This window comes from Lutjanus erythropterus, chromosome 2 (assembly GCF_056507025.1).
Source record: "Lutjanus erythropterus isolate fLutEry1 chromosome 2, fLutEry1.hap2, whole genome shotgun sequence".
Classification (NCBI taxonomy): domain Eukaryota; kingdom Metazoa; phylum Chordata; class Actinopteri; order Lutjaniformes; family Lutjanidae; genus Lutjanus; species Lutjanus erythropterus.
The window spans coordinates 36444882-36472826 of NC_139318.1; the positions used below are offsets into that span (position 1 = coordinate 36444882).

Below are 27945 nucleotides of genomic sequence, written 5' to 3' on the forward strand. Positions count from 1 at the left end.
CACAGTTGTCAGTTTGTTGATTTATTGCATTTGCTACAAGGGCCTGAAAATTTGACAGATGTCTTTGTGCTATAGTTTATCACTTCACCCGTACTACATAGTTATTATCTGTGATGACAGGGCAACAATTGTAAATCAGTCACAATTCAAATAAATTAAATAAGTTAGTATTTAGACCATTTTAGATGGTTTTACCAGCACTTTACACAACAAGCTGTCAGTGCAGACAAACAAAACATTCCACTGCCTTATTTTCCAGAATGTCTCAGAAGAAAGGCTTCATGAACCATTCATGTCTTTTTAATCTGTGGAGAAAAAGCAGAAAGAAAAATAATCATAAGAATTCAACCAAAACAAGTGATTCTGGAAAAGCTCCAACTCTTTCAGTTAAACCTTACCTCTAACAATAAGTTTCGTAGAACACTGTGCTTTGCCAAGAGGGTTGACTGCAACAACTTTATATTCACCGCTGTCCAGCGGTCGGACTCTAAGAATGTACATGGAGCACACACCAAACGAGTTGGTGATGTAATAGTTGTTGTCTGAGTTGATGCAGGTGTCATTTAGGTACCAGGACACAGTGGGCGTTGGGCACCCTCGAACGGCACACGTCATGAAGAGTTGGTAACCTTTAGGTGGGGTGTGGACTTTCAGTGGGACCAAGATGGATGGAGGCCTCTCCAAGCAGATGTTTGTTGAATTAACTCCATTTGAGGTTACTTGGACTTTATGGGAGAAATCAAAGAGGGAAGGATTGAAATGATCATTTAGGTTACATGATATTCTTACTGACTAGAATCCAGAAATATTTCAGACACTAACTTGTATTACTGAGTCTGACATAATTATGTGCACTGAACAAATCAGAGATATCAAAGATTTTTCAGTGTGATTGTACTTCAGGGTTGGAGAAAAAGAAGTTAAAAAAGGGCGAAGAGTCTGCAGCCATGTTAGCAACTATGAGCTTGTATGTCAACATAGCAGTATGCTCATGTTGGCTAAGCTAGCATGTTTATATTTAGCAGGTATAATGTTTATCATGGTCACCATAGCATGCTAACAACACAATTATCTCTAAGCACAAAGAACAGCTGAGGCTGACGGGAATGCCCTTAGTTTTTAAGGTATCTGGTCATAAATCAAACCAGGGATAGACCTTAGTGTAGTATTTTTAAGCACTGTCGCCATGAGCTAAACCCCTAAAGTGGCGGACAGAGACCATTTTTGGTGTCCCAAATGTAAACTAATGAATTGTTGATGTGGTGTTTTCTTAAGGCCTTTAAAAAGACTTTTTGGCTAGTTTAATAAAGTGGTGGCCCATGCTGCAGTACATCAAGGCCATAGATTTGTCATATTCTAGGCATATAAACTCCTGCTTCCATTCAGTCTGAAATGTTTATTGCTCTTTTGTTTTCAACATTCTTTTGTGTTTCTGTTTTTTCTGTAATGATTGTGTAAGCAGTTTGAGTAGGCTTCAGTAGCCCCAACATATTGGTTGATAGCCAACAACAAGTACTGTTTGCTTTTGTAGAATGTTGTACCTGCAGAGAAAATATATCTGTGAAGCTGCTATATTTTGTTTTATGATTAATGTCAAGCCATACAAACTGTATGACAAATTTAAATTTTGACTTGATAATGGGTCTTGATTACAATAATCGCATAACCAAAGTAGTCAGGATACATCTTCCAGGAACCATGAATGTCTGTACCAAATTTTGCACCAATCCATGTAGTAGATATGGAGATAATTTACTGTTTGATTAAAACGCTTTACTAGCAGGTGGTAGGCTACTAGGTGAAAAGTCAGGGGATTACCAAAGTCATTAGGATTCACTCTCTGTGGATCAGGAATATTGAAAAAAAAACATGCAATCCATCCAATACTGGTAATTATATTTCAGTCTGGACCAGAATAGTTGATCTACCCACCAACATTGCCATCCATTTATATAATCTCGCCTGTATAGCGTGGCTGAAATGGATCTCAAGGCTCTGTACATAACAAACTTATCTTGGTCTAAAAAAAGTGCTGCTGCTGCTGTCTCTCAGTATGTGCCAGTTTACAGATTCCCCATATAATTTGAACTGGAACTAATAATAATAGACGGTGCATTTTTTACGCGGAAGCTGAAATATTCAACTACCATTAAACTTGAGCGACTGGACGATTATAGCAGCGTTTGGCTGAGTCCATCTCCAGTTATTTTTTGGGGGGGCGATCATTTTGAGTCATTTTTGTCATTGTATTCTGCAGATTTAATGGTCTGCCTCCAAAGAAAGAGTGACAGGTGCTGTTTTGGACCAGACTTCAGCAGCACAGTACACACCCACTGAGCAGAAATTAGAGTGAGAGGAAAACAACCTGTAGAGCCAGAATGTTCATTTAGATCAATCTTGAGTTGGTAATTGTTATAACAGTCAAAAGACCAACCAAAGCAGTTTGATATTTCTGTTGAGTTTGAATAAAGTAAGTTTTTCGATTAATTAACGAGTCAATTAAACTTGTCTTAGATTGGTAAAGAAGAGAAATTAATCACAATCAAAGATAATGATTTTGTGTCATTTTTTGTTGCAGAGTGCTCAGCATTTAGTCCTAAAAGCTAACTGATTAAACATGAAATTATCAGAACACCATGCGCCGTGCATGGTTTGGTTTACTGTAATGGCACAATCAAGCATAACTTAATGAATTTTAACAGCTATAATTGCCCACCTCTGTTACTGTTGACACCCCATGCAGGTGACTGAGATGGATCTGAGGGGCCCATATCATTCTTGGCATAGATCCGGAAATGGTACTGTATCCCAGGAAGGATATTGTGTGCTGTGTATGTGGTAGTGAAGAGGCGGTCTGCTACTGTCTTCCACACTCTGTTGTCTGAGTCATGTTGAGACACCATGTAGTACAGCCGGTCGTCGAGCTCCTGGTCCGGAGATGGAGCCCATGATACCACCACTTTTCCCTGGACTGTTTGCTCCAACTCAACTGGCCCTGGAGCTTTGGGTTCATCTAGGAATAAATATGAAAAGATACAGAGTATCTTACTTAGAGAGGACAAAATCAGATGCTTAACATTTTTCCTGTCCCCCCGCTTTTTCTGGAGCGTATTTCATTAATTTCTTTGTAATGAGGCTGATTTGAAAGCTTACATAATCTTACCTTACTCAAGAGGCATTTCACTCCTCTGTGGGTTTTTTGCCAGGGTTTCATTTGCATTTGACAGCTTTTATAAGTTAATCATATCCTAATACTGTGTGCAACACAGTAAGAAATATGTTCATCATTCCATTTAGAAGTTATTCGGTGTTAATTAGGGTTTGACATTAGTTTGCCAATACATTGGTGTGTCATTGGCATTTAATTGGCTTAATGTTACCCAATTAATGTTGTCCAGTGGCCAGAGCAGAACATTTATATCAACAGAGGAACAGAATACAAGCAATTAAATAAATTTCCAACAAATTGATTCTTTAAAGACCTAGGGAGTGTCAAACTAACATGCAGTTAATAACAGCATAACGTAATTGGCACCAGTAGTTTCAGTACAAAGCTATCACTACTGTTTCCACAATTTTGCTGCACAAATCATGCTGTTGTTTGTCCTTACCTGTGACTCTAACCTCGATGTCGAATGAAGCCTCACCCACAGAGTTTTTGGCTATGATGGTGTAAATGGCTGAATCTGAACGCTTTGATGAGGGAATAACGAGCTGAGACGTGCCCTCTGTATTGATGATATGAATCCACGAGGATATTGGCTCATCATCCTTCAGCCAAGTGATCTGAGGTGGGGGTTCAGCCTGAAGATATCAATATCGGATAAATGAGATAAAGTGTGCAGCGGTATATCCCAGTACATTTCACACTGTGGTAAACTCATCCCTCATGAAGATGACATGACTAGAATGGGGGGATAAAATACGAAATATAGAACTGACTTAAAAAAATAGATGTATTATTCATACCATAGAAGAAAGGCTCAGTGATACATGCTAGCTTTTTTATGCTTTATCATACCTCATAGCAAATTTTGACACGTGCAGAATTTCCCGCTCTGACAACAATGAAGTCCTCTGGGTCTTTAAAACAAGGTCTCACTAGAAGAAAACGTAGAAAAACATGAAATACGTGCAAGGAACAAAGTGGATAAATCATTAATATGTACACCGAAAATGTTAACTACTTACTGTTGGGATTCTTTGCACACACCATTGCAGAGGGAGGGCTTGGATCTCCAGCTCCTGACTCATTGATTGCTGAAACCCTGAATTCATACTCTGCTCCCTCAGTGACATCTTTAACTGCATAGTTCACATCTGAAAATAAGATTAAGAGCATTGCATGAACAAAAGGTTAAGAAGTAGTGAATTTTCTTTTAATCTGAACATGAAAGTATGTGCATATGTAGTTTTTTTTAAATTTTCTATTTAATGTAAGTATATAAGCATAAACCAGTGTCACACACCACAGCATTTATAGCCTAAGCTATTTTGCAATGCCTTTCCCTTTGGTGAGCATTTAATACACCTAAAACTCCACAATAAATACTAGGCATGTCCTCTGATGGTCAAAGAAGTCGGAGAGCCCTCATTCAACTGAGACTCTTTTAGTTGAGCTTGTTTTTTTTTTTTAAATGCACTGGTGGTTGACTGATGTGGTAGAGTGAAATGAGTAGTTGATGTAGCTAATGTGGCTATTTACACCTGAGTGTCTGTATTGCAGAGCGAAGCACCTTGCCAACAATGTTATTTGGATAGCCAATGTGGCTATTTACACTGCATGGCAAAGACAAACCATGATCTTTTCCTAAACCTAACCGAGTAGTTTTGTCATCCAAACCTAACCAAGTAGTTTTGTTGCCAAAAGCTAAACAAGTGCTTTTGTTGTGTAATGTACAGCTAAAAGGGTGTCAGGTATGAATAGCCAAGTAGCTGCCTTGTGCCTAATCATACCTGGTTGCAAGTTGCAGACTCTGAAAGAATTCCACATGTTGATCCCCTGAACAGAAAAGTCTTTTTGTCCTAACGAGGATTACCCTGGGGGGCCCTTACACTTCCTGATGGCTCCACATTTAACTGAGGCTATAGCTCTGAGAGCAACCACAAGGTTGCTGAGCATCTGAGGATGCTAATTTTGTAGGCATTTATAGATGTGTTTAAGATTAGCAAATCTGATAAAATATCCAATGATTGACAAATTTTATTTCTTGATTACATGGCAGTGATGTAATCATATTGGGTTTGTGTCCCAAATTTTAATAACTCGGTTGTTTATCATCATAAGAGGCTTGTTTGTTGTAGATACTGCTTGTAAAATTATACAATAACTTAAATGTGAAAAGATCATACACTGCATTGTATTGGACTGTGAAATTGTGTTAATTACAAACCTTCAATAGGTTCATTAACTGCATTCAGAGCAATCCACTCATTTGTGTCCTTCTTTCGTTTCTCCAGTTGGTAACCAATGATTGGTACTCCTCTGTCGTCCTCTGGGGGTGTCCAGGTCAGGTTGATGCAGGTCTTAGAGGCATTCACCACTTTGGGGGCACCAGGTGGACCAGAGAGTACTAAAAAATGACATGTATAATTAATCAAGTAAGCTCATTATTAATAATTAAGAAGTAATTAAAGACATGGAATAAATTAAGGTTATCCACATCTTATTACTGCAGGATATTGCAAACTATTCCTCTTGGAGATAGAGCAACTATTACAGAAAAGATAAAAGGTGGGTGCTCTACGGTGACTAAATAGTGCCAGTGATAAATGATTTGAAGCAATCACAAAACCCATCCAGAGGCATTTTCATTTATTACAACCTGAGGGAGATTAACATGGGATTTGCTGAGGAATGCTAAATGAGACTTCTTTTTTCTACACTCACTCATTATGCCAGCCATAATGCTATCAGCTGTCTCCAGGGTGTCACTCAGGCCCTCGGGGTTTTCTGCGTAGATGCGGTAGTTATATTTCTTTCCATGAGTCACATTCCTGTCTCTGAAGGAGGTCTTGTCAGCTGAGACGTCCCCAAGTTTCGTCCACAGGGCCTGTCCAGCCTGCTGCCGTTCTATGATATAGTTGGTGACAGCGGAGCCGCCGTCGTCTTTGGGAGGTTTCCACTGAATCTCAATTATAGATGAGGTGGTTTCAACAGTCTCCACAGGACCCTCGGGTGGACCAGGCCGGTCTGTTACAAAAATATAGGGTTCACATGTAGTGATGAAAATGTGAAATTTAGTAAGGTGAAAGTTGTGTTATGTTTGGACCTGGTTGGGGTAAACAAATACTAAAAATTTAATGTTTTTATCTCCCAGTATCTTTTACTTTTCTCATTAAGTTTCTCTCAGATTTCCTACCAAGCACTATAAGCTGAGATGTGGCCTCCACAGCCCCAAATGGGTTTTTGAGTTGGATCTTTATTTCCCCTGCGTCCGTCCGTAGGCAGTCTCTGAGCAGCAGCCGGCTGTGATTGGGCTCCTTCACTATCTTAACGCCTCCTCCGTCTTTGAGTTCAGTGCCGTCTTTAAACCAGCTGACCACCAAAGACTCCTGAGGTGGAAACGGCATCTTGAAAGCAGCGTTCTGTCCAACTCTTATGACCACAGGTTTGGAGAACTTGTGAAGGTCGTCTGGGTCAAATTCAGGTACATCTGTGAAAAACAGCGTAATTCAATTTAATGCAAGGGAACTGTTGTCATTTGATATATGCTACAAAAGAGGGAAGTAAATTATACCTCCAACAGTAACTTTTCCTTGTGTACTTTGATCTCCTGATACGAAACGATAAACTCCAGAGTCGTCGTCTCTGCAGCTTTGAATTGTCAGCTTGTGAGAGGTTCCATCTTTGGTTATGGTGACCCCACCGCCTGAGTTTAACTGGTGAAAGTGAAAGATTTTTTTTTATTTTTTTGCGTTGCATTACCAGATTAATAAAAAGAAAAAGGTAAAAAACAAAACAAAATTCTTTCTCTTACATTTGGTTACATTACAATGTTGACATGTTGAATGATAAGTACCAGACTAAAAGATCGATCCATTTAATCAGTTTTTAAAAAGGAAATAACACATACATTTTGTAAATATTTATTTATATATTTATCAATATGTGTGCCATGGTGTGTAATACACCTTAATGATTGCATAAACCAAAAAAAGGTGAAAATATTTCTATTTGTAATTAGTAAGGGTGCTTTGCTTCAAAATTTGAGCGCTTTAACGACCTATTTAATTTAATTTTTATATCTCTAATTCAATTGTTGGACCGCAGTACTCAATTTTGAATTCTAGAGTCTTACATATTTCTTCTTTAAGAAGAGAATATCAGATAAATTTCCAAATTGCACTTCTTGTAAGTATGCAGGAAGTTTGTTAATTCATGGGCTTTACCGGCTCCCCGTCTTTGAACCAGGCGCCGTCGCAGTCGATGTTCATTGTCACAGTTAATTCAGCTGGTTTTCCACGAAGAGCATAAATATCAGAGAGTCCACAGGTAATTCCAGGCTCTAGGAAACATAAAACAACGTTACTTTCCAGTTTAGGACTGTGTGTATACTGAATATAGTTACACAGGAATAAATAAAATACTTACACAGCTTTTAATTTCTAATCATTAATATGCTTGTTGAGATAATGTAGCTAAATGTTTCATAAATATTAATACATTTCTGTGAATACTTACAATATCTGAATATAATCATGACTTAAACTACAGCAACAACTTATATTTGTTCTTTAATGAATGCAGTGCAGATTAAACCACAACACAGTGCATGGTTTACATTTTAGATAAGTGTAATAGGATTGAAAAGTTTATGATAAACATACTTTACAAAACAATTTAAAGGGACAGTCTGGATATTTTGAATTAGAGTTGTATGAGGTTCTTATTGATATTCAGTGTATTGCCAACAGTAGTTGTAGCCTAGTTTGGAGAAGCAGAGAGGAGAACCAGGAAGCTAAGGAATGGACTTTTGTGAATCTGAACTACCTGTTAAAGTTACACAAACAAACTAACCAGCTGAGGCAGTGGTAGACCAGAAACTCTTTTCCAAAGGGTTCTGCAATGGCAAAGTAAAGTTGTGAAAATATTCTAAATATAATTGATGTATACATTTTTTTTTTTAGGTGGCGAAATATGTTTTTGCTGCTGACCCTGTCTGCAGCATTGCATTTCTTAGCTTCCTTCACTGGCATTCCTGTCTGTTTCGCCAAACTAGGGCCATGCTGACCTCTTTCTATGGTAGTTAATAAACTGACAAACATTAAGTACCTCATACAGACCCACTTCAAATAATCCAAACTGTACCATTAATTACATCAAAAGCGAGAACAATGACAAGCAGCAAACATGAAGGTCTGCAGACTTGGTTAACAGAAACCCATTGAGCTCACAAGACTTCCAAAGAAGACATGAATACATTTGACGAGTGAGTCTGCTTGAAGCATGCAGGTTATAAAGAATCCCTGTTGTGTTATTTTGCAACTTCTCATTCAGGAATTCACATTTAACTGAAGAGAAACTACGGTGACTTTACAGAACAAAGTTGTTAAAGAGAATATGATATTTTCATTAGATATTGATTAATTTATTGTAAAATTCTTCTTTGTTAACTAATGCAAATAATTGTAATTTATTAGTCTTTAATTAGTCTTTTAATATCCATGTTACTGTTGTACTTTGAGTATTCAGTAGCTGGTATACCACCTTCTGCATCTGCAAGTGGCTGATCAAGCCTTTCATCACCACAAGTATCCTCAGCTGAGTGGCCTAACAGCACAACAACAAGTCATTTAAAGTTGATTTAGGTAATTACTCCCTCAGTTTTATATTTTCTGCTATTGTCTCTCTTATTACTTCCCGAGTCCCCAGTTGCTGCTGTTGATATTTTATCTGAATTACCTATCAGTGTTCACGGACGGTATGAAAACACCATTGACTTTTATCTCTTAATTTGTGTTTATGAATTAATGACATGTGAATCTTGTTCTGATAGAGGGTCACACTCTTTAAGAAGTTTTAGTGCATTTTCTTTAAATGAAAAATGTAGATAGCTCTCAGTGTTGACCTTAGACTACAACAACAGCCTGTATTTGTGTTTTTACATAAATGATGGTTCAAATATTAGATCAGGGTGATCTGGTTCTAAAATTAATGAGTTACAAAGGAAACTGTTGACATCAAAAGCAAGCACAGATGACAAGCTGCAAACATAAAGCTCTGTAAACTTTGTTAACAGAAACTCAGTTAACACACAAGACTTTCTTAGACATGAACACATTACAACAAGTCTTTGCAGTAGTACATTAAGCATGCAGGTTATAAAGAATTTTGGTTGTGTTATGTCACATCTCATTTATTAATTGGCAGTTGACTGAAGAGAAGCTACTTAGTTACTTTACAGAACTAAGATGTTCAAAGCAATATGATAATTTGATTAGATATTGCTTTGTTAATTTTTAAACTCTGTTATGCTATTAATGCAAATGAAAAGTTATTATATTAGTTTTTTATTAGTCTTGTAATATCCGTGTTACTATTATACTATCGGCATACCACCTCCCGAATCTGCAAGTGGTTGGTCAAGCCTTTCACCACCACCGGCTTCCTCAGCTGAGTGGCCTGACGGCAATAACAACAATAAATCTTGATTTAGTAAGTCTTAGTTACTCCCTCAGTCTTATACACTCCACTGTTGTCTTTCTTACCACTTCTCGGGTCTTCAGCTGTTGGTGATGACAGTATGAAAACATCACATTTTTTAATCTGTTAAACTGTCTATTTGATTCATGTGAAACTTGGTCCGATAGAGGGTGAAACTTTTTGGCATGTTTTAGTGCATTTTCTACAAATTATGTGTACTAACTCCAGACCATTTTCCAAAGCATGCTGTAGTGTCATTTGAAAGTTTACTTTAAAGCTACTACAATGAACTTTTACATTTTGTTGACTTTGGAGGCCCCTGTGGACAAAAGTGATAGTGTTTCCACCATAATAACTACAAAATATAACATGAAAAAATAAGAATATCTAAATTAGAATATCCTGCTGCTGATTCACTCTAACTCTCTAGTTTCATCTGATTTCAAGGAGGCTCTGACCCAGTGACAGGCCATAAGAATTAGTGTTAAATGAAAACTTAAATCATTCTCAGTGGTCTCCTTTTTTTTTTAACCCATGTAAGACTATTTTAAGGCTGTTGGCCAGAGTTATAATGTCCTTGACAGAGAACTGATACTATTTGACAAATAATTTTGTTATATACAAAAAAATATTGACCACAAAATCTACTATATCCAATGTTAGCTTTTATTTCTTTTGTCAGTCTTGTGCTGTATTATATTTGAAATGTGAGTTCTAGCTCTAGTTCTGATTCAGTTCTAGCGTCTTTTTTAGAGGAATTATCTGTAAATCGAATAATAATAATTGCAGCCCTGAGTAGTGTCTGCAGATGTTACTCACGAGTTGTGACAAATTTATAAGTGGTTCTTTCTCCTACGATATCATTGTGTAACTTAAACAAAGTTTGTAGTGTTAATCCTGTACAGTTTGTGTTTGATGGACTGTGTTGATGCAACTATTGAAAGTTGTAAGCTTCCAAGTCTCTCACATCTGACTGTGCAGATATAAAACATTAAAATTAGTTTGGATTAACATACTGTTTGGATAATGTGACATTTCGAAGGCTGCTAAAGTGCAAGAAAGTCATCTGGCTAGCTCAGAAGACAATTGTTACAGCCGTTTCTGTTATTGTAATTGCTTTCAGAATCATGCTGCTTTGCAGTCCAATAAAATTGTCAGTTTTGAACATACAGAGATGAAACAAACCTAATTAGAATCAGCTCAATTTTTCCTTTTAAATGGTGTATGTGGATTCTGTGGCTGTGGTGGCTAGTTTTCTTTGTCTAAGCAGCAGTGATGGAGATGGGATACGGTTCGGGGCACCTCCATATTATCATATTCATATACTCTCAAATGCTCAGTGAGGGAGAAGAGGTGCTAATGTGTTTTTAGTTGTCTGAACATTTTTGTAGAAAAAAGCATACTGGACAGAACATTATCAAGAGTATTTTTTAAAACATCTTTATGTTTCTGGGAGGGGCTGTGAAAACTAGCTGGTAGAGACCTTACTTTAGGTAATCCATTTAAGGATCATGTCTGTTTTTGTCTTCTGTTCCTACCACTCTTCACATACAAAGACCCTGAAGCAGTGATAATGTAGCATTAACAAAAAGAACAGACACAATGCTGAGGTGGATCACCTACCACAAGCATGTTAAGATGATGTTTATATGGCAGTGAAATGAATGAGTGGCTGCTTATTGAATGGTGATAGACAAAATCCTAAAAAACTTAAAAACTACAGCATGCTTTAAAAAATAGTGTATATGATTTTTGTTTCCAAAAAAAAGGGCTAAAACATGGAGAGGCACTGATTTAGTGTCTCTCTTTCTTTGTAGGAGAAGTTGCCTGTTGATGCATCTCAATAAGTAGGCTTTAGAGAGTTGTAAATGTGAAAAGACTGTATAAATTAATTCCCATGGTCAATATTCAAATAATTCTAAGAATATTTATAAACACAATAAAACAAAACACAGTGACATTTAATCTTTCAGCAAGGTACAGACACACAGGCTTGTGCTAACATGACAACCTGCCTGTGTGGCCATCCTAAGAATATCAATTGCACCAGTAAATAATAAACAAAATCTTACATGAAACAGACATAAAATCACGTACTGAGCCATCAACACAACATTAAAAAAACAACAGTGACTTTGGGAGCGATTTAAACAACATTTTTGATGCCAAGATTTTTGGCATGGGATATCAGGATAAAGAAATGTATTACTGAAGCATTTACATTTAAAATAGCTTTTATATTAACATGAATGCATGCAAAGGTTGTCATAGCCATCAAAGTTTCTTACCAGTACTTGCTACCTCCACGACCGGTGGCTCCACTGCTGGTTCTTCTACCTTTCCTATCAAGCATTAAGATTAGTTGGTGGTTGCTACATCATAGCAAGTATTTTATGCAAATTCAACAATGAATGAAGATGAATAAGAAATCACAAATTAATCACATGAATGAATATTCATGTCAAGAATTACAGTTTTCTATGACCACATTAGTATTAATCTTAATTAAAATTCAGTAGTTTAGATTTGTAATTAGTTTTGCCAGTATAGCCTTGTTTGTGAATTCAGCAGCCTGTTTCATAAACCTTGTGGTGGGGACTTTTACTTGGTTCAGGGTCTTTCGGTGCCTGAGGTTTAGCCACAGCTGGAGCCTTAGTGGGTGCAGGAGCTGGAGGGGATTCAGGTGGAGGCGGAGGTGCAGCTGCGGCAGCTTCTTGCACAGCTTTAATCTGTTCTTTCCTCTCCTCTCTCTCCTTCTCTAATTTTACTTGTTGCTCCTGGGCAACCTTCTGCAGATCCATCCCAGATCCTCCCGCCTTCGTTGTTTTCCTTGCAGCTTTTTTGCCCTTTGGAACAGTTTTATCAGCTGGATTTAAAAAAAAAAAAAAGTTTTGCCGTGAGTGTGCACTTGCCATATTATAACAAACCATATTATAACATGAAAAGCAGTAATTGATACGATTAATCAGGCATGTTATTCTTTCCAATTGGTATCCCATTATAAACCATTATCTTTATCCATTATTAAACATTATCAGTTAGTCTTTTGATGGAGTGTAATCTCTTACCTTCAACAACAAGCCATGCATTGCAAGATTTTATTCCCGCGCAGGCAGAATAAATTCCTTTGTCTACCACCATGCAGTCTTTGACCACCAGCCTGTGAATGAGCTTGTCTTCAGACACCTGGATATCATATTTTTCCCCTTGTTCCAGCGGCAAATTCTTGCCGAACCACAAAATTTTGGAGAAGGGATTTGACAGGACACACTCAAAAACAGCATCTTCTCTCTCCATTGCCTTTACTTCCTGAATTTTCACCAAGAAATCCACCATGGGGACTGAAATATAAATAGGGATTCATTTTAGATGATAATAGTTTGTTACATGTGAATTAATGATTATTATTAAAAGCACAATCAGTGTAATTTATTTTAATTGGAGTTATGTTGTGGTAAGCACAAAATCTCTGTCTTCATTTGCTTTAATTAGGGCTATTAATGTGTACAAGTGGAAAACTTACCTTTAAACTCAGTGGAAAACATATTCACATCCTCTACATCCAACTGATACAGGCCGGCATCGTCTGGCAAGAGGTCCTTCATGCTGAAAACAAACTTTTTCCCCACTTGTTTAAGGCTATGCTTCATCTTGTCTCCCAGCTCCTTTGTATATGGAATCATTTCACCATCCTGTGGAGGAAATATACTATGTAATTTCCTTTTGGGATGCTTCAAATTGTGTTTGCACAACATAGCAGCATGACAATAGCTGCAGAAATGCCACTCATTTAAGTTCAAATGGAAAGGACCTCATCAAACAAGATTCAAAACTCAAAGCCAAAACCTCTAGTATACACTGAAAAGGGTTCAACATTAACAATGGCACGATGAACCATGGCCATGGCCATGACATGCCTAAATGCCTAGTTGCTGCCATGTGAATGACTGATTAGATATTTGCGTTGAACAAGTGTACCTAATAAAGTGGCAAATGAGTGTATAAATATATGTAGTGTATATAAATACTATCCCTGCTTTCCACAAAGGTTGGCCCAGTAATCCATCCAAGACTTACTCCAGTCTGAGAACATTTACAAAAATATCTTTACAGGCACTGCCAAGATTGCAAATTTAAGTAATTGTGGTAATTTAGAGATGCTAGAGGATGACTCCTGTTAATTTATTTGGGTAACTGACCTGTTGTGTAGTAGGGCAATTAGAAGAGTTTTTAATTTTGTTTTCACACTAACCTTGTACAGGAATATGGAGCTGCTTGGGTCAATGAGGTCCATGTCAATCTCAAAGGATGCAGTACCATCTGCATTGACCTGAATGGGTTTCAGGTTAGACAAGTTCCTGACGAACTAGGATGAAGACAGAGTAAGATGAAAGCAGATGAGTGCTATTTCAAAATAATGGTCACAGAATTGCCTTCTGTTACTGAAGTAAACCTTTTTGGAATTTATCTAAGCAAGTCGAAATCAAACCTCGTGATCAGAAAAAAAAAAGCTAACAATGTCAAACCTCAGCTTGTTCTTCCTCTCTTTCTTTCTTCATTTCATTCAGTTTCTTGAGCATCCAGCGAAAGTCAGTCACTCCAAACTCTGCACAGATTCTCTCATAGTCTTTCTTGTCCGCACTAAGCAAGAGCTCCCAAAATTTAGGATCAATCTCACCCTCTTTTTTCTCATGCTGCTCGTGTTTCGGACGGATCTTGCTGCAAATTAGAATAGGGCGCATGTAACTGAAGAACCACAGAAATCTATAGAACACAGAAATCCATCAACATATTTAACACAAACCCACCTTTTCCTTTTTAGAACCTTCTTAAAATTCACATCGGTGGCCTCAGCTACTTGTTGGTTGGCTTTGTCCTTTTTGAAACCAACTGAGAGCAGAAGAGGGTACTCACATTATTAAAATAATCATGTAATTAACACACAAGAGGGACTGCAGGGTGATAAGTACTGAATGAGTGTAATACACACAAGGGTATGAAGTGGCAAAGTGTCAAATTTGGATCTAAGCGTATTCAATTTGAAGTAGAATGGGGAGAACCCTTGAGTCTGTATGCTATTCAATGACTTTGCATAATATTACCTATATTAATTTGTCATCTTACCTTCAATAACGTTCAGAACGACAGTCACCACAGCTTGTCCATATTCATTTATGGCAAAGCATTTGTAGGTATCGGCTTGATCTGGCATAACATTTGGCATCTGGAAGATATCGGACATTAAATGGTGAGTGGGTGAGATAGTTTGCTTTGTCAATAAATTTTATACTATAATAGCAGTGGTTCTCAGCCTTTTTTTTCTTGTGTTATGTGCCCCCACAGCCCGATCAGATCAGCTCAAGTCCTCGTTAATTGACACTATTTGTTCAAGTTGTTTTGATTTTAATTTGGATGTTAAAAGTGGATATTATTAGAGGAGTGGGTATTATGGTTATTGTTGTGCTTCATCTATTTTTTCCTGGTTTGCAGTAGGTTTGATAAAGTTGAATTTTTGCTACTACCTCTTAGAATGGATGAAGCTGAATTTTTCAACCATATAGCCACAGAAATCTGTTTCAGCCTCCCTGCTCAATTGCTTTTTTGCAGCGCGTGGCGTTAAGGTGTTAAAACTCACTCAGGTTGATGGGGTGCCTGTATAGTCCTAACCTGAAGCGCCAGATGGTTTGTTACACAGAACCATCTGGGAAGTCATCCTTGGAGACTGTTTGGAAAAGGATAGGGACAAGGCTTGGGTGATGTCTACCAAATTTGCATATGAGAATGTCCACAGTGAAACATTGCTAATGGACGACAGCATTGTTTTCTGGGGGGGCGTGGGTGGTGATTGTTCCATAACAGAAAAGCCGACTTGCTCGCCAGTTTAACACTGTAGTCACCGCTGCTTCCCACTGTCACTCTGACAGCAACCTCCAGCTGTCAGTCTCAGCTGAGAAAACTCTCCAGTGAAGGGAGCAGGCAGATAAACTCTCACGTCCCTGCCAGGCGACTGTCCGACTTATATTTCCATGCCAGGACTTCAAGGGTCTTTGTGCTTTGTGTATGTCTTCAACTTGTGACTTGAAACAAAGTTGGTCAGCTAGCCAAACTGAGAAAGCTAAAATATGAAAACAATAGCACCACTCTTGAAACAAATACATTTACAGCGGCCTGCATAAAACAAACGCTGCTACCACTGATGTAACCAAACACTTTGGGTTTGTCTAACTGGACAGGTTTAATAAGAAAATTATAAGCAGGACATGGAGATGTGATGGTAGCTGCAGCTTCTTTTTTTTCCTCTCCCACAAGTCAAAAAGAGAATGAAACAGCTGTCATACAGCTCCTCTAGGGGGCCGCACTACCTCAAATACTGAAGGCTTTAAAATAATGATGATATGATGGTGGAGTGCTCTGTAGTTGATGACTGACTGTCAGCCATCAGAGGTGAATGATGCTGTCATCCATCGTGCCAGGAACTTAAAAAAAACAGACAAAAACATCTATAACTGGCCAACTTCAACCCATCAGATCAACAAATCATACGACATAGCCACTGGAGCCAGTTGTTAAATCAAATTCTTGTCAAAGCCAGTTGGGAAAAGAGTGAAAACATCTTTTCCATCAAAAAAAGCCTTTCAGTGCCATTCTTTGCTCTTCTCTCAGTGAAGGAATACTTTCCAATTCTGTGCTATAGCAGCATCTACACTAACTTCTTAGGAGCTGCCATTGTACTCGAACCAACAGTCACTTCCCCTGCATTAAAGCACGCTTAGCATTAAACCTCACCCGTAGCTGCCAGTAGTTCCTCAGGGGATGCTGATTGGTCCGAACCCTTCTAGTTAGGACATAAGCATATAGCTAGAATCCTGGCAAGATGGATTGAATGATCTTGTGATTTCATGACCCTGTGAATCCAGCCGGCTAGGTTAGTATAGTCACCCTATCATAGCTTGTTTGTTAGTTATTATGATAAACCTACTTGTAATCCTATTTCTTTGTCTTTTTGTCTCCTAAACACAAAAGTGTGGATATAGTGTAGAAATGAAACTGTTTTAGTTTTGAGCTCAACTCAACTCAAAGTTTTACCAACTAATAATATTTTGTTGGGATAATTTACTTTTCTTCTTTAGATAAATAGATCTTTGAACTTTGCATTTCAAAAATTATTGAGTAAACTCATTTAAGTCAAGGAAAATAATAATCAATTTAATATTTTCAATTGCCACCATTTAATTTTCAGGCACCGAAATAATGACAAATCCAGTTCACAGCCGGTTCACACAATTTTGAAACTTTTTTTTAATTGAAAATTTAAATAATTGTTTTTTTTAAATGTTTTTTTTAAACATTCATCATGTTTATCAAAAAAAGAAAAGTAAATTATCTCAACAAAAGGTTATATGTAAGCAAAACGTTGTTTAGTTTATTTCAAAACTCAGATCTATTGAAATTGGGAATTTTCTCTCCTTTTTAAAATGTGTATAATTGTTTCTATTTTTCCAATTGAGCTGAGCCAGACTTCACAGTCTTTCCTTGTACCTTGGTAACTGCAGAGGTACCCCTGCAGGGTAGTACAGCCGGTTGGGAATGACTGCTATACGGTATCTAATGAACAGTAATAGATTCGTGTCTCTGACATCTTGAACATGACAGACCAATTTGATTGAAATACTCTGGTACAATTACAGACTGTTCCCACTGCTTGATGGGTAGATGGTCTCCTGATGTCTAACTGTGCCTTTTATTTTACATTTTCAATCTCGTCCAGCAGTGAGTTGATAGGGTGTGGAGGTAGACGTGTCCAGCCCATTTCATCAAACTGACTTCGTTGAGTGGACTCCTCTCATGATGAGTAAAATCCACGTATTGTAGAAAAAAGTAATTTGCAAAGTAAAGAGATAGGTCAGAGGACATTAATGTAATCAAATAGCTGCATCTTCTTTTTTTTCCCCTCCTGCTCTTTCGATTCATCTGTATTTCTCATTGCTATATTTATAGCCCCTTTACCTCAGCATGTTGCTGTATAGTGTCACTGAGATTTGATAGCCTGTATCACTTGCCTCAAATGTATGCTCATTGGAATTGGGATCGAATTTAGTCTGGTATCTCGACGTATCAGACACATCTCCATTATTTCTGCTCCATGTAACCGTCGGCTGTGGGTCTCCTGTGACAATGGCTTTGAAAAAAGCAAATTTGCCTGTAAAAAGAAAGACAGACAAGGTCACCTCTTATTCTTTTCTCTTGTTTTGGAGAGACAGGAAACTGATGGAAATATATTTATGTAAACATTTTTTGTTTTAAAGTATGATTGTTGATTTGTGATATAGAAACCACAAACTCACAGCAGTTCATGAAATGGTGATTAGTGAAACAGTCATTATTCTAATCCATTAGATCCATGTACATGAAAATGAATTTTCAGGTTTTTTTGTGGTACCAGGGTTCATTAGTAAGGATTGGCCAGGGCAAATAAAATGCCATGGCGGGCTAGTAAATCTGGCCACTCACCATTTTAATAAACTATTAATCTTAAGTAATAATAGTAATTTTTCCTGCAAAATTGCAAACTGCATTTTCAGACTCTCCAATATGGGGATTTTCTTTGTTAATAATCATATTGAACAGAGTATCTTTGGATTTTAAACTGTCAAAACGAGACATGTAAATACTTCACCTTGGACTCTGAAAAGGGGGAATTGGCATTCAGTATTTAGATTAAACATGACAATTGACTTGAGTCCTTGTTATTTTATAACCACGAATAAAACAATTTTTACTGGGGCAATTAAAAATTGACTGGGCAAGTGAAAAATACATTCATACTGAACCCTGCACACTCAGCTCTAATTCCAAACTAATGTATATTTCACCGCTGTTCTCATCCCATGTTCAAGTCGGCAATAATTAATATGCAACATGCGGTTACACTTTGAAAATGAAGCTTGGCAATCTGAGAAGATTTAGGTGCCAAACATACTTGGTTAGGTTTAGAAACTTCCTTGCTCTTCATAAGACATTCATCCAGATTATTTTGAAAGTCGTGCTTGGAACAAAAAAAATGGCAATTCGTATCCATATACACAAATCTGTAGATTACATTTTGTGACTGTTTCTCAAACAGCCATGATATTCAGCTGACATAGAATGCTTCCTGAAGGTATAATACCACCTATGTACATTGCAAATGCAAACAGTGGAGAATTTGTCTCATACGAAACGATTACAGCATTGCCTTTTGATAATCTTATCACATTTCCTGGTTTAAAATTGGTGTCGGTGTGTGTTTAATTTGATCTGACTGACACAGGAGTCTGGATGTTGAATGTCAGGGCTCTGTTCCCACTGGCCCATTGCACAAAAAGTCGTGGATCTAATCCATTATGCAGAAACGTGGAAATTCCACCTCGGAATATTTTGTGATATTAATGTTTAAAATTATTCTTATGCTATCAGACTTACCCTCTTGGATGGTCAAAGCAATCGGCTTGCGTGTGAAGTCTGGATGGCTCTTTCCCTCTGGCAGCGTCTCGATAAACTGTGTAATCATCACCCCGGGGACCTTAGATTTTTTCTTGATCCCCACTGTCAGCATCGGAAAATTAAATGTCAGCAGCAATACATTTGACACTTAAAGAGAGAAAAGACTGAAAAACATGACCATCCAAACCTTGAAACCTGTTGCTGTTTTGTAATCAAATCATCACCTGCATGTACCATGCTGAAACACATTCTAATACATGTCATATTAGAATGTTTAGTGTTACTCGCCGTATCAGTTTATTATCATTCAGAGCTGCACGTATGTAGCTCTCGTATTGAAGGCTGTCACATGTTCACTAAATTTACATTTCAATAATTTTATCTTTTTCCCTGTGGGAATCCATGCCTAAAATTCAACCTGAGAACAGATATGTAGTGATGCACCTACATATCCTCGCACAAAATACATGTGCGCTCATACAACGTATTGCATATCAGTTTTTCATGCCTTTGTGAGCAGTCAGAGAAAGAAAGAAACGGCTAATGACAGCTTCTCTCTTGTCCCCTCAGCTTACCATGACAATTCTCTGCATCAGGACCTGATAAGGCACATGTTAAAAAGCATATACAGCACGTGTCAGCACGGCATTGGCATTGAATTATGGATCAGACTTAAATCATTAAACAGAAGGGGTGGGAAATAAAACGCTAGATTAGCATTTGGGGCACTGAATGGCTACAGTGTAAGGTTTTGCAGATTAGGCTAAATCACATCAGCACAAGTTAAATAATGTAGTATTTTAGCATCTTTTAAAAACATTTTTCTTGTCTTTTAATGTCACGTTACAGCAATATATAAAATGGGATATTTTTACTGTGATTAGGGCTCAACAATTAATTGAAATTTGGCTTACTGCAAATTTTTAAATCCTAGGAGGTGCAATATTTGTTCAAGGCAAAATGTCACACTACCATTAATGTAAATTTCATATTGTGCTGTAGCGATGTCCGAAACATTTGAGCTGCAACAGTGAATTTGTTCTGAACCTAATTAACTATTTTAACAATCAAATAGTTAGAGTGATTTTTAACTAATTTAACAAAAAATTCCAGCTTCTTAAATTTGAATATCTTCTGGTTTCTGTACTCCTTTATGACAGTAAATTGAATATCTTTGGGTTGTGGGCAAAACAGAACATTTGAGGAATCATCTTGGACTTTGGAGAATGACATTTGTTGCAATTTTCTGACATTGTCAACCAACAAAGTAATTGATTAATCACCAAAATAATCAACAGATTAATTGAGAATTAAAATTATGGTTAGTTGCAGCATTACAAAACATCATATTCTAGTCTTTGTTTGGTACAGATCCCCTCATGATCATTTTAATGTTTTCAGTTATGTCAGTCAAAATAAAATCACCATTGGACAGTTTTTTTAATCGTTCAGCCCTTACTCTAATTTATCAGTGCTCATCATGACATATAAATATGGAAAACATCTGCTGCTCATTTTCAGTTTCATTGGAACATTTAGCCTGTAAAATTCACCTGCCTCCCAGTGTACAGTGTCGTGATCAGTCTGAGATGTACTGTATGTGTGATGTCTACTTCTTTATGAGCTCCTGTTGGACTTGAATAGACTGCATGTACATGCTGCTGTATACAGTCCATGTATGGTAGCTAACAGATAGCCTTGAACTTTATGAATAAATGGATTTGAACAGCATTATAGCAAAAGACATCTGAAGTCTTTGTACTGTGTGAGATGTAGCCTCCATAATAGTAAGCAATTAACCATTTGATTTATTTGATTTATTCACTAGTAGATCTCCTTGACAACCTTGTTCTGTCAATTACATTAGAATCTGACCTGAAATGTTTGATCTTATTACTTTGTCAGTGTCTGTTAAGGAGATCAAACTGACTGAAGACTGATTTGTATTCAATGCTTTAGACACATTTTTCATGGGTGTAAGACACATCGCATGTACCTGTAATAGCTTCCCTAACCATTAAGGCAGCTATGTCATCAGTGGACTCAATGATTGCATAGGGCAGTACAAATAATGACATTGTTTCTAAAACAAAGAGAAAAATGTCTTTAAGACAGATTTCCTTTAGATTTCAGGGTTGATAGGATTCACTAATCCTATCAGGGGATTCTCTCAGTTTTCTCTCTAGGTTGAGTTTACTGGTTTGATTTGGAAGCTTGTCACCTCTGTGTTGCAAATGGATCATCAGAGTTTGGAATAAAAGAGCAAAAATAAACAGTTAACATGTTGTGCAGACACATTACCTTGATATTTAGCAGTCTTCTTCAATGCCTCCTGTCAAGTGCTTACCTTGGCCAGCAGCTGTCCCATCTGTCACTACAGATCGTCGAAACATCTTGAGTCCTTTTGATTCCTGGATGGATTCACCAAGATTTCCCCAACTGTAATAGATGATGGAAGGGATTTAAGTACAGTTTTTATAGCTCCACTGATCTGTTCAAAAAGGAGGAGTAGGAAAGATGTTTTGCTTCTTTTTTTTTCCAGAATACAAGTGGTGTAATAATTCAACTCCAAGTGTTCCTGAAATATCACGTTCACGAGAGTGGGGTGGATGTGAGGTCACAGCGACCTGTGACCACCAAAATCTAATCAAGTTTTTCTTGACTCTAACAGGACAGTATACAGTCATGAATGTGCACAAAAAATAGGCTGTTTGGTCTGGTAGTATTCAAGATTAGCTGCAGGTCAGTTGATCACGCATGCATGCACTCGCACGTGCATATGTTGAGCGAAGACAGCTTTAATGTGATGTGATTTGATTTTACTTAGACTGAGAAAAATGCAGTGTTTGGCTGAATTTGCAAATATACTCTTTCAGTTTGACAGTTTTATTTTGAAATATTGTGGAGATTATAGAAAAATTGCAAACCTCTTTGAGTCTTGCTGGGATTAGTTAAATTTGTGTTTGCTGTTGTGATTTGAAAGATCACAAGATCCTGGAGGGGCTGACTATTTGAACAGATTAATTTAGAAGTTCTACACAGGAACATATGTTCCAAAATTAAACAACACAGCAAGTTATGATAGTAAATGTTTTGACTGTCAAAAATGCTTTGGTTTTAAAAAGGATCTGTGAAACATAACCTTTTGCCACAATTCTACTGCAGACTCTCAGGATACAGTAAAAGACACAAAATGTTTTTTATACCGGCTTGCTGTATGCAGAGCACTATCATATTCCCCTGAAATAAAAACCCTCTTGAAATTAGTACTAGAGTGTTGAATTTCACATCAACCTCATGATGTAATTTCTTACCAGGCTTTAATTATCATTATTCAAGGGTATTTGTTGTCACTTTAAGCTGCAGCGTGCTGGCTCGATGTTCAGATGAGTACATGCTTATCAAATCAACCTTTTTATGATCTGTCAGTTCCATTCGCAGCAGGAATCTCTAATAGTACATAGCAATCTTTCATTACCCACATGATTGCTAAACTTAGAATGACAAATGTCACTTCACAAAAATAGACTGCTGGAACATTAATTGTAAGGGATTCGGTATTGCTGGGGCTTAAGGGGATTTGCAGAAATGCTAATATTTATTTAGAAAACCAACAATATTCTAGGCATGTATTAACTTCACATGACTGAGGCACACAATTGTACTGACTTGCAAAAAATCCATGTGCCTCTTTCCAACATCTGCTTGTTGCACTGTGATTTTAGGAATTTTTAAAGTAATTTTATGTAAGATGCAATCACACTAAAACTGGGCATCAAAATACAATGAATACATTGTCTGTAGTAAACTATCAGATTTTAATCCTACTATTTAAAAATTTTTTGCTCTTAAAAGACCAGTATGAAGGGTTTAGTGGTATCTGGCGGTGAGCTTGCAGATTCCAAACACCTTGGATCACCTTCACCTTCTAAGAGCGTGGGAGAACCTAAGGAGACTGCGAAACTCGCTAAAGTAGAAACACAGGGGAGCAACACGGACTGTTCAAAAGGACCCACACCTTCTGTATATCTATATACAGCTCATTCTGTGGTAACAAAAACATATGAATTCTTATTTTCTAATAAATTTCTGCAAATCTTTATGGGGTAAACTGAAAATTGGCTCTGATGATTAAAAGTTCCTTGTGGAGTTTTTGACTGATTTGACCAGCACTACAGAGCAATTTTCCCCAGTTTAAAGGTTTTAAAAATTTTAAGAAAAATCTGCTTTGAAAATGTTTTATAAGCAAAGAAAGACATTGTACACATTTGTTAGACCTCAAGGTAACACTGAACTCTAAGGTAACACCTAATGTAACACACTCACTCCAAACTGGTCAAAATTGGCAGCGGTACTACACTTAACACTATTGTGTCAGTATTGTATGTATAAGGCCCTGTGGACAAATTAGCAATCATACATGTGTGACAGCTGGGTAGAATTTCAAAATAAGGGCACCAAAACTACTTGGTTAGGTTTGGATACAAATACTACTTGGTTAGATTTAAGAAAAGATCATGGTTTGGGTTAAAAATAAGCACATTACTCATGTAAGTCAATGTATGTAATATTACTTGAGTATGTTACTTAAGTTAAAAAGAAGTCAACCCCTCCTGTTCCATACATGGACTCTCTCACTCTTTATATCACATCACCTGACTTCAGCAGCGCATCAAAACATGTAAACAGAAAATTTTGTCTGCTAGAAAACTCCACCTTTAACTGCAGTTTGATCTTTTCCCTCCTAAATATGGTTGACCAAAAGATTTGGCAACTGCTTGATATGTAGCTCATGTTAACAGAAGTCCTTGCTATCATAACAACCTGCCTGCTAAGAGCAACAGCAATATATTTAGACAGACATATTAACATTGTCAAGGTTGTCAGTCAATATAGTTCCACTCCCAAAACCAGGATGTATGGAATAAAATAGAGAGACACATTTAAACTTTGGGTGAATTGAGCTGCAGTGTAATCACACGACATATTTTCTAAGCCATTCTCTGTTGCGTCACTCAGTAATTTACATCATAATCACAGCGTAGGTTCAAATGTTAGTTTTGTAGTAAAGGTGACCGTGACAACAGGCAGGTTATTGCCTCGAGCTAGAATATATTTTCTGGTACAGCTGCAAGAATTTCCTGTTATTCCCTGTACTGTTTGTTGTCCCAGCTCTTTGGTTTACAGCTTTAGTGGAGAGATGCTCGTGTTCCCAGGTATTGATTGTAATCTGCAGCCACCACTAACATCGACACCACACCCAGACACTCTGTATATTTGTATCTGTTTGATTGAAAATGGATTGAAACAGACTGGGTAAGGGCCTGCTCCTCAGGTGCATTGCTGAGAGTTGATGTGAAATATTGATTGGGAAAATTTGTGGCCTAAAACTAAATATTGCTGATACTGTTGCTTTGTAAATCTCTGTAACTCTCCATTATCACAAGACCTTGTAGAACTATGGCTAACAGTCCTGCTGATTGCCATTAAGTAATGCTCAGCTGGACCAGACTGTTTGATGTGTCTACACATGCACAGTAGAGGTAATGCATGACTGGATTGTGCATTGCAGAGCTGAGTGATGCATCTCTCATCTGATCGGGCAGAGCAGGATGTAAACACAGTACAGCAGTCACCTTAGGCTGTAGAACTTCTTATACCCCAAAGAGAATCAGCAAACAAAAACACACTCTTAATGGCTGACTGACCTGCTGAATGACCGACTGACCAACTGAATTTATTGTCTTTAGAGCTCTATGCTGTTGCCAGCATTACCATGAAGTAACAGCAAGTGTCACTTTAAAACTAAATCTGGGCTAAAGAAATCAACTCAGGTCCAAGATATGTGCTGTCTTGTTTTGTCCACAACCCAAAGGTATTCAGTGTACTGTCACAGAGCAGGGGTCTCAAACTTAAATTAGCTCGGTGCCCGATATTGTCATCTCATAGGAGGGCTACTTCAACATCTGTTACTACCAATTTCATCATTCTTTCCTCTTCAAAACCTGCTCTCTCCTTGTCAAAAATTGCTTGGGCATGTGCAATAAGACTGTGTATTGGTAAGACTCTAGCAATAAAAAAAATATTACAAAACAGAGGTTAAGATTCAATATATCGTGATACTGTAAATAAGTTAATTGCAAGTTTTTTTTAATCTAATTGTAGAAAAATGGTCTTGTTCAAAAGAACACACCACCATATACATAAAATCTGAGTTTAAAAAGTTTACTTTTTTATGCACTCAGAACAGTGAAGATATAGCCGTTTGAGACTACGGGTCATAGAGGCATAAAAAAAACAAAATATTCATTTTTAGAAGCAGAAATCAGAAAATTTGGATGTTTTTTTCTTACAAAAAACTCAAGACAATTAATCAGTTATCAAAATAGTCAATGATTAATTTATTAGTTGACAACAAATTGATGAATTGACTAGTTATTGCAGCTCTGAAGTCAACTTTACATCTTTCCACCATAGTTTCTCAGACATTATTCATTAATCAGATTATTGTAGCCATTTCATAGACCTGCTGTTAAGTTCAGCCAAAATATGTCAATTCTTTGAAGGTTCCCAGGTATATGGTAGAAATATAGGCATTTTATTGACATCCACACCATGAAAGATCAATGATGGGAGATTTATCAGAATTATTAGCCTAAATGGTCTAGAAAAGTGCTGATAAAGTGTTTCCACCGCGTTGTAGACACAGCAGACACATTGAACTTTTATAACGGATATGATTGACGACCCGTAACCTTTCTCATGTGATGTATTTGTACAAACCTAGCACCACCCAGTATAGGCGCGTGATATTCTAGGGTGTCGATGGTCCACGGCTGTTGGAAGATGAGAAAACCGGATTGACATATGATAGGTCGCATGCCACATAAAACTGTGAACATCCCATCTCCAACATCTTAATATGCTTGTAAATCACTGACGACATGACGAGCGACTTGTACTACAGTAAAACCAGCTCAGTATAGTATGTTCAAACACTGTAGGTTACCTTATTGTGGTGTTCTGAGACAAAACAGAGATATAGGCATATAAATGATTTTTATTATACCCCAACTCTCGACCAGTTTGCATCTAACTTGTGCATACAGCAAATAAACGAGCATCTAAATCATTTCAGGTTTTTATGTGGTTCTGTATATGGTAACAGAAAAGGTGTTACGCTAAAAAGGCTGTAACTGTATACAGTATGCTAAAAATGATGAGCACGTAACGTGACAAACATGCAAACAAATTATAACATACAAATTGCACACTATTTAACTTGATTTTTTTTTTTTTTGACCACAGTGTGCTCCTGAACTCACTGCTAAAGGTAAAATTTTTTTGCTTCACAAACGTTTTGAGCTCCACTCTCAGAAAGTAGTCTTCTTTCTGTGAGGGTTGATGTTTATGGCCTGTCCTGTGTTGCATGCTGCTGTGAACACCACCAGCTGCTTATATGACCAGCGCTGAAACACAGCACGGGACAGTATACTCAGAGAGCATCATAAAAATGATTAAAAGCAAGACGCCTCTAAGGGCATGTTCAGAAAGCATGTGGCTATCTAGGGAGCCCGCGCTGATGCTGATCATGTGAGGGAGCCAAGAGGGGCCGGTTTGCTTAATTTGGGTTATTACCAAGCTCTTTTTTCGCCTAGATACGGAGAGATTTTACAGTTTGCAGTGTATCATTTTCAGTAGCTGTAAAAACCTGAGAAACGTGAACAGGTGAACTCTGCAGTGTTGTGGTAAATTTATGTAAAAATGAAAGTTATGAGTTTAAAAAAAAGAAAGATGCTACTAAAAAGTCGACTTTTTTCAAAGCCATTAAGTTGTGAAAAGACTGTAGTTGTTTATGGTTTTTAAACACCTTATATGATTGTTATATAAATCTGTGTGTGACAAAACATATAGTATAGACAGAATTATAAATATCAATGAAATATATTGATTTTTCAACTTGCCAAAATAAAGGTGCGCAAGATCTTGTGGCCACGCAAACTTTCTTTGAGATTTTGAACTGTTAGAGGCCACTATTGCACAAAATGCAAATGCACATCAGCATATATTTGCATTTTCTACCTTTAGAAAACTATTTATGAGATGATGAGATAAACTTATGACTTCTAATTTAGATTTTTACAAATCTTAAACCTGAGACTAAACTAAAATTTAGGAAAATAACAATTACAGTAAACAATAGAGCAGGAAAATCTAAAAGCTATTCTGGTATGATTTAAATGTGAATTATTGCAAACTAAAATACATTTCAAAGCACTGATTGTGTTGTGTAGGCTAATACTTTCCACAGTTTGCCACGTTAACTTAGTGTTATCCTTGGATGAGATGTCAAGAGTGAATCATCCACAGGATTAAAGTGTTAAAGACTGAAGCTAACTCTAAATACTTAACACCTCCATGCTGTGTGTTAAGATGAATGATGAACTTACCTCAGTCCTCCTCCTGATCCTCTTGAGTGGTGCTGCTTCCCGGTCTGATATTTGAGTGTTGCCTCCCTGGTCCTCAGGCTGTTAAATCCTTACAGGAATGTCAATGACTCCGCGACAAGCACCCACGTTGTCAGACATGGTGCCTGCCAAGAAAGGGGATTGCTTTTTTGTTTTTGGCATAAATCACGATGTCTAGCAAAGGGGGAGGAGGGAACGCCAAGGCTGGCTGCAAGCCCCACCGTTGGATGACCATGACTGTGACTCTGGAAGTTCTTCAGGAGGGTTCTGAATGTTATCTGCATTTTCTGCTGGAAAAATGTAGGATAATGAAGCAAATTCTTGTTATGATCTCAATACATAGATTCT

General features: G+C 37.4%; 1 protein-coding gene across 3 annotated transcripts; it reads right to left on the minus strand.

Moving 5' to 3' along the window:
- igfn1.4 (immunoglobulin like and fibronectin type III domain containing 1, tandem duplicate 4) lies at nt 1-27711 on the minus strand. Of its 3 annotated transcripts, XM_084738616.1 has the most exons (25): nt 27580-27711; nt 21477-21568; nt 19705-19728; nt 19109-19231; nt 17707-17846; nt 14771-14870; nt 14455-14536; nt 14173-14365; nt 13899-14012; nt 13170-13338; nt 12715-12987; nt 12252-12512; nt 11935-11988; nt 9560-9625; nt 7393-7508; nt 6741-6882; nt 6363-6656; nt 5891-6193; nt 5394-5573; nt 4192-4320; nt 4022-4101; nt 3612-3804; nt 2717-3013; nt 399-725; nt 1-305 (listed from the first exon to the last, which is right to left on the minus strand). In XM_084738616.1, the coding sequence occupies exons 2-25, from the start codon at nt 21520-21522 to the stop codon at nt 301-303; spliced, it is 3711 nt and encodes a 1236-aa protein (XP_084594742.1). In that variant the 5' UTR covers nt 21523-21568; nt 27580-27711; the 3' UTR covers nt 1-300. The 3 variants fall into 3 exon arrangements, with proteins under 3 accessions (XP_084594742.1, XP_084594724.1, XP_084594732.1); XM_084738598.1 differs by lacking the exons at nt 14455-14536; nt 14771-14870; nt 17707-17846; ... (2 more) ...; nt 21477-21568; nt 27580-27711 and having other exon boundaries at nt 9563-9625; nt 14173-14376; XM_084738606.1 differs by lacking the exons at nt 9560-9625; nt 14455-14536; nt 14771-14870; ... (3 more) ...; nt 21477-21568; nt 27580-27711 and having other exon boundaries at nt 14173-14376.
- Nucleotides 27712-27945: the final 234 nt, after the last annotated feature.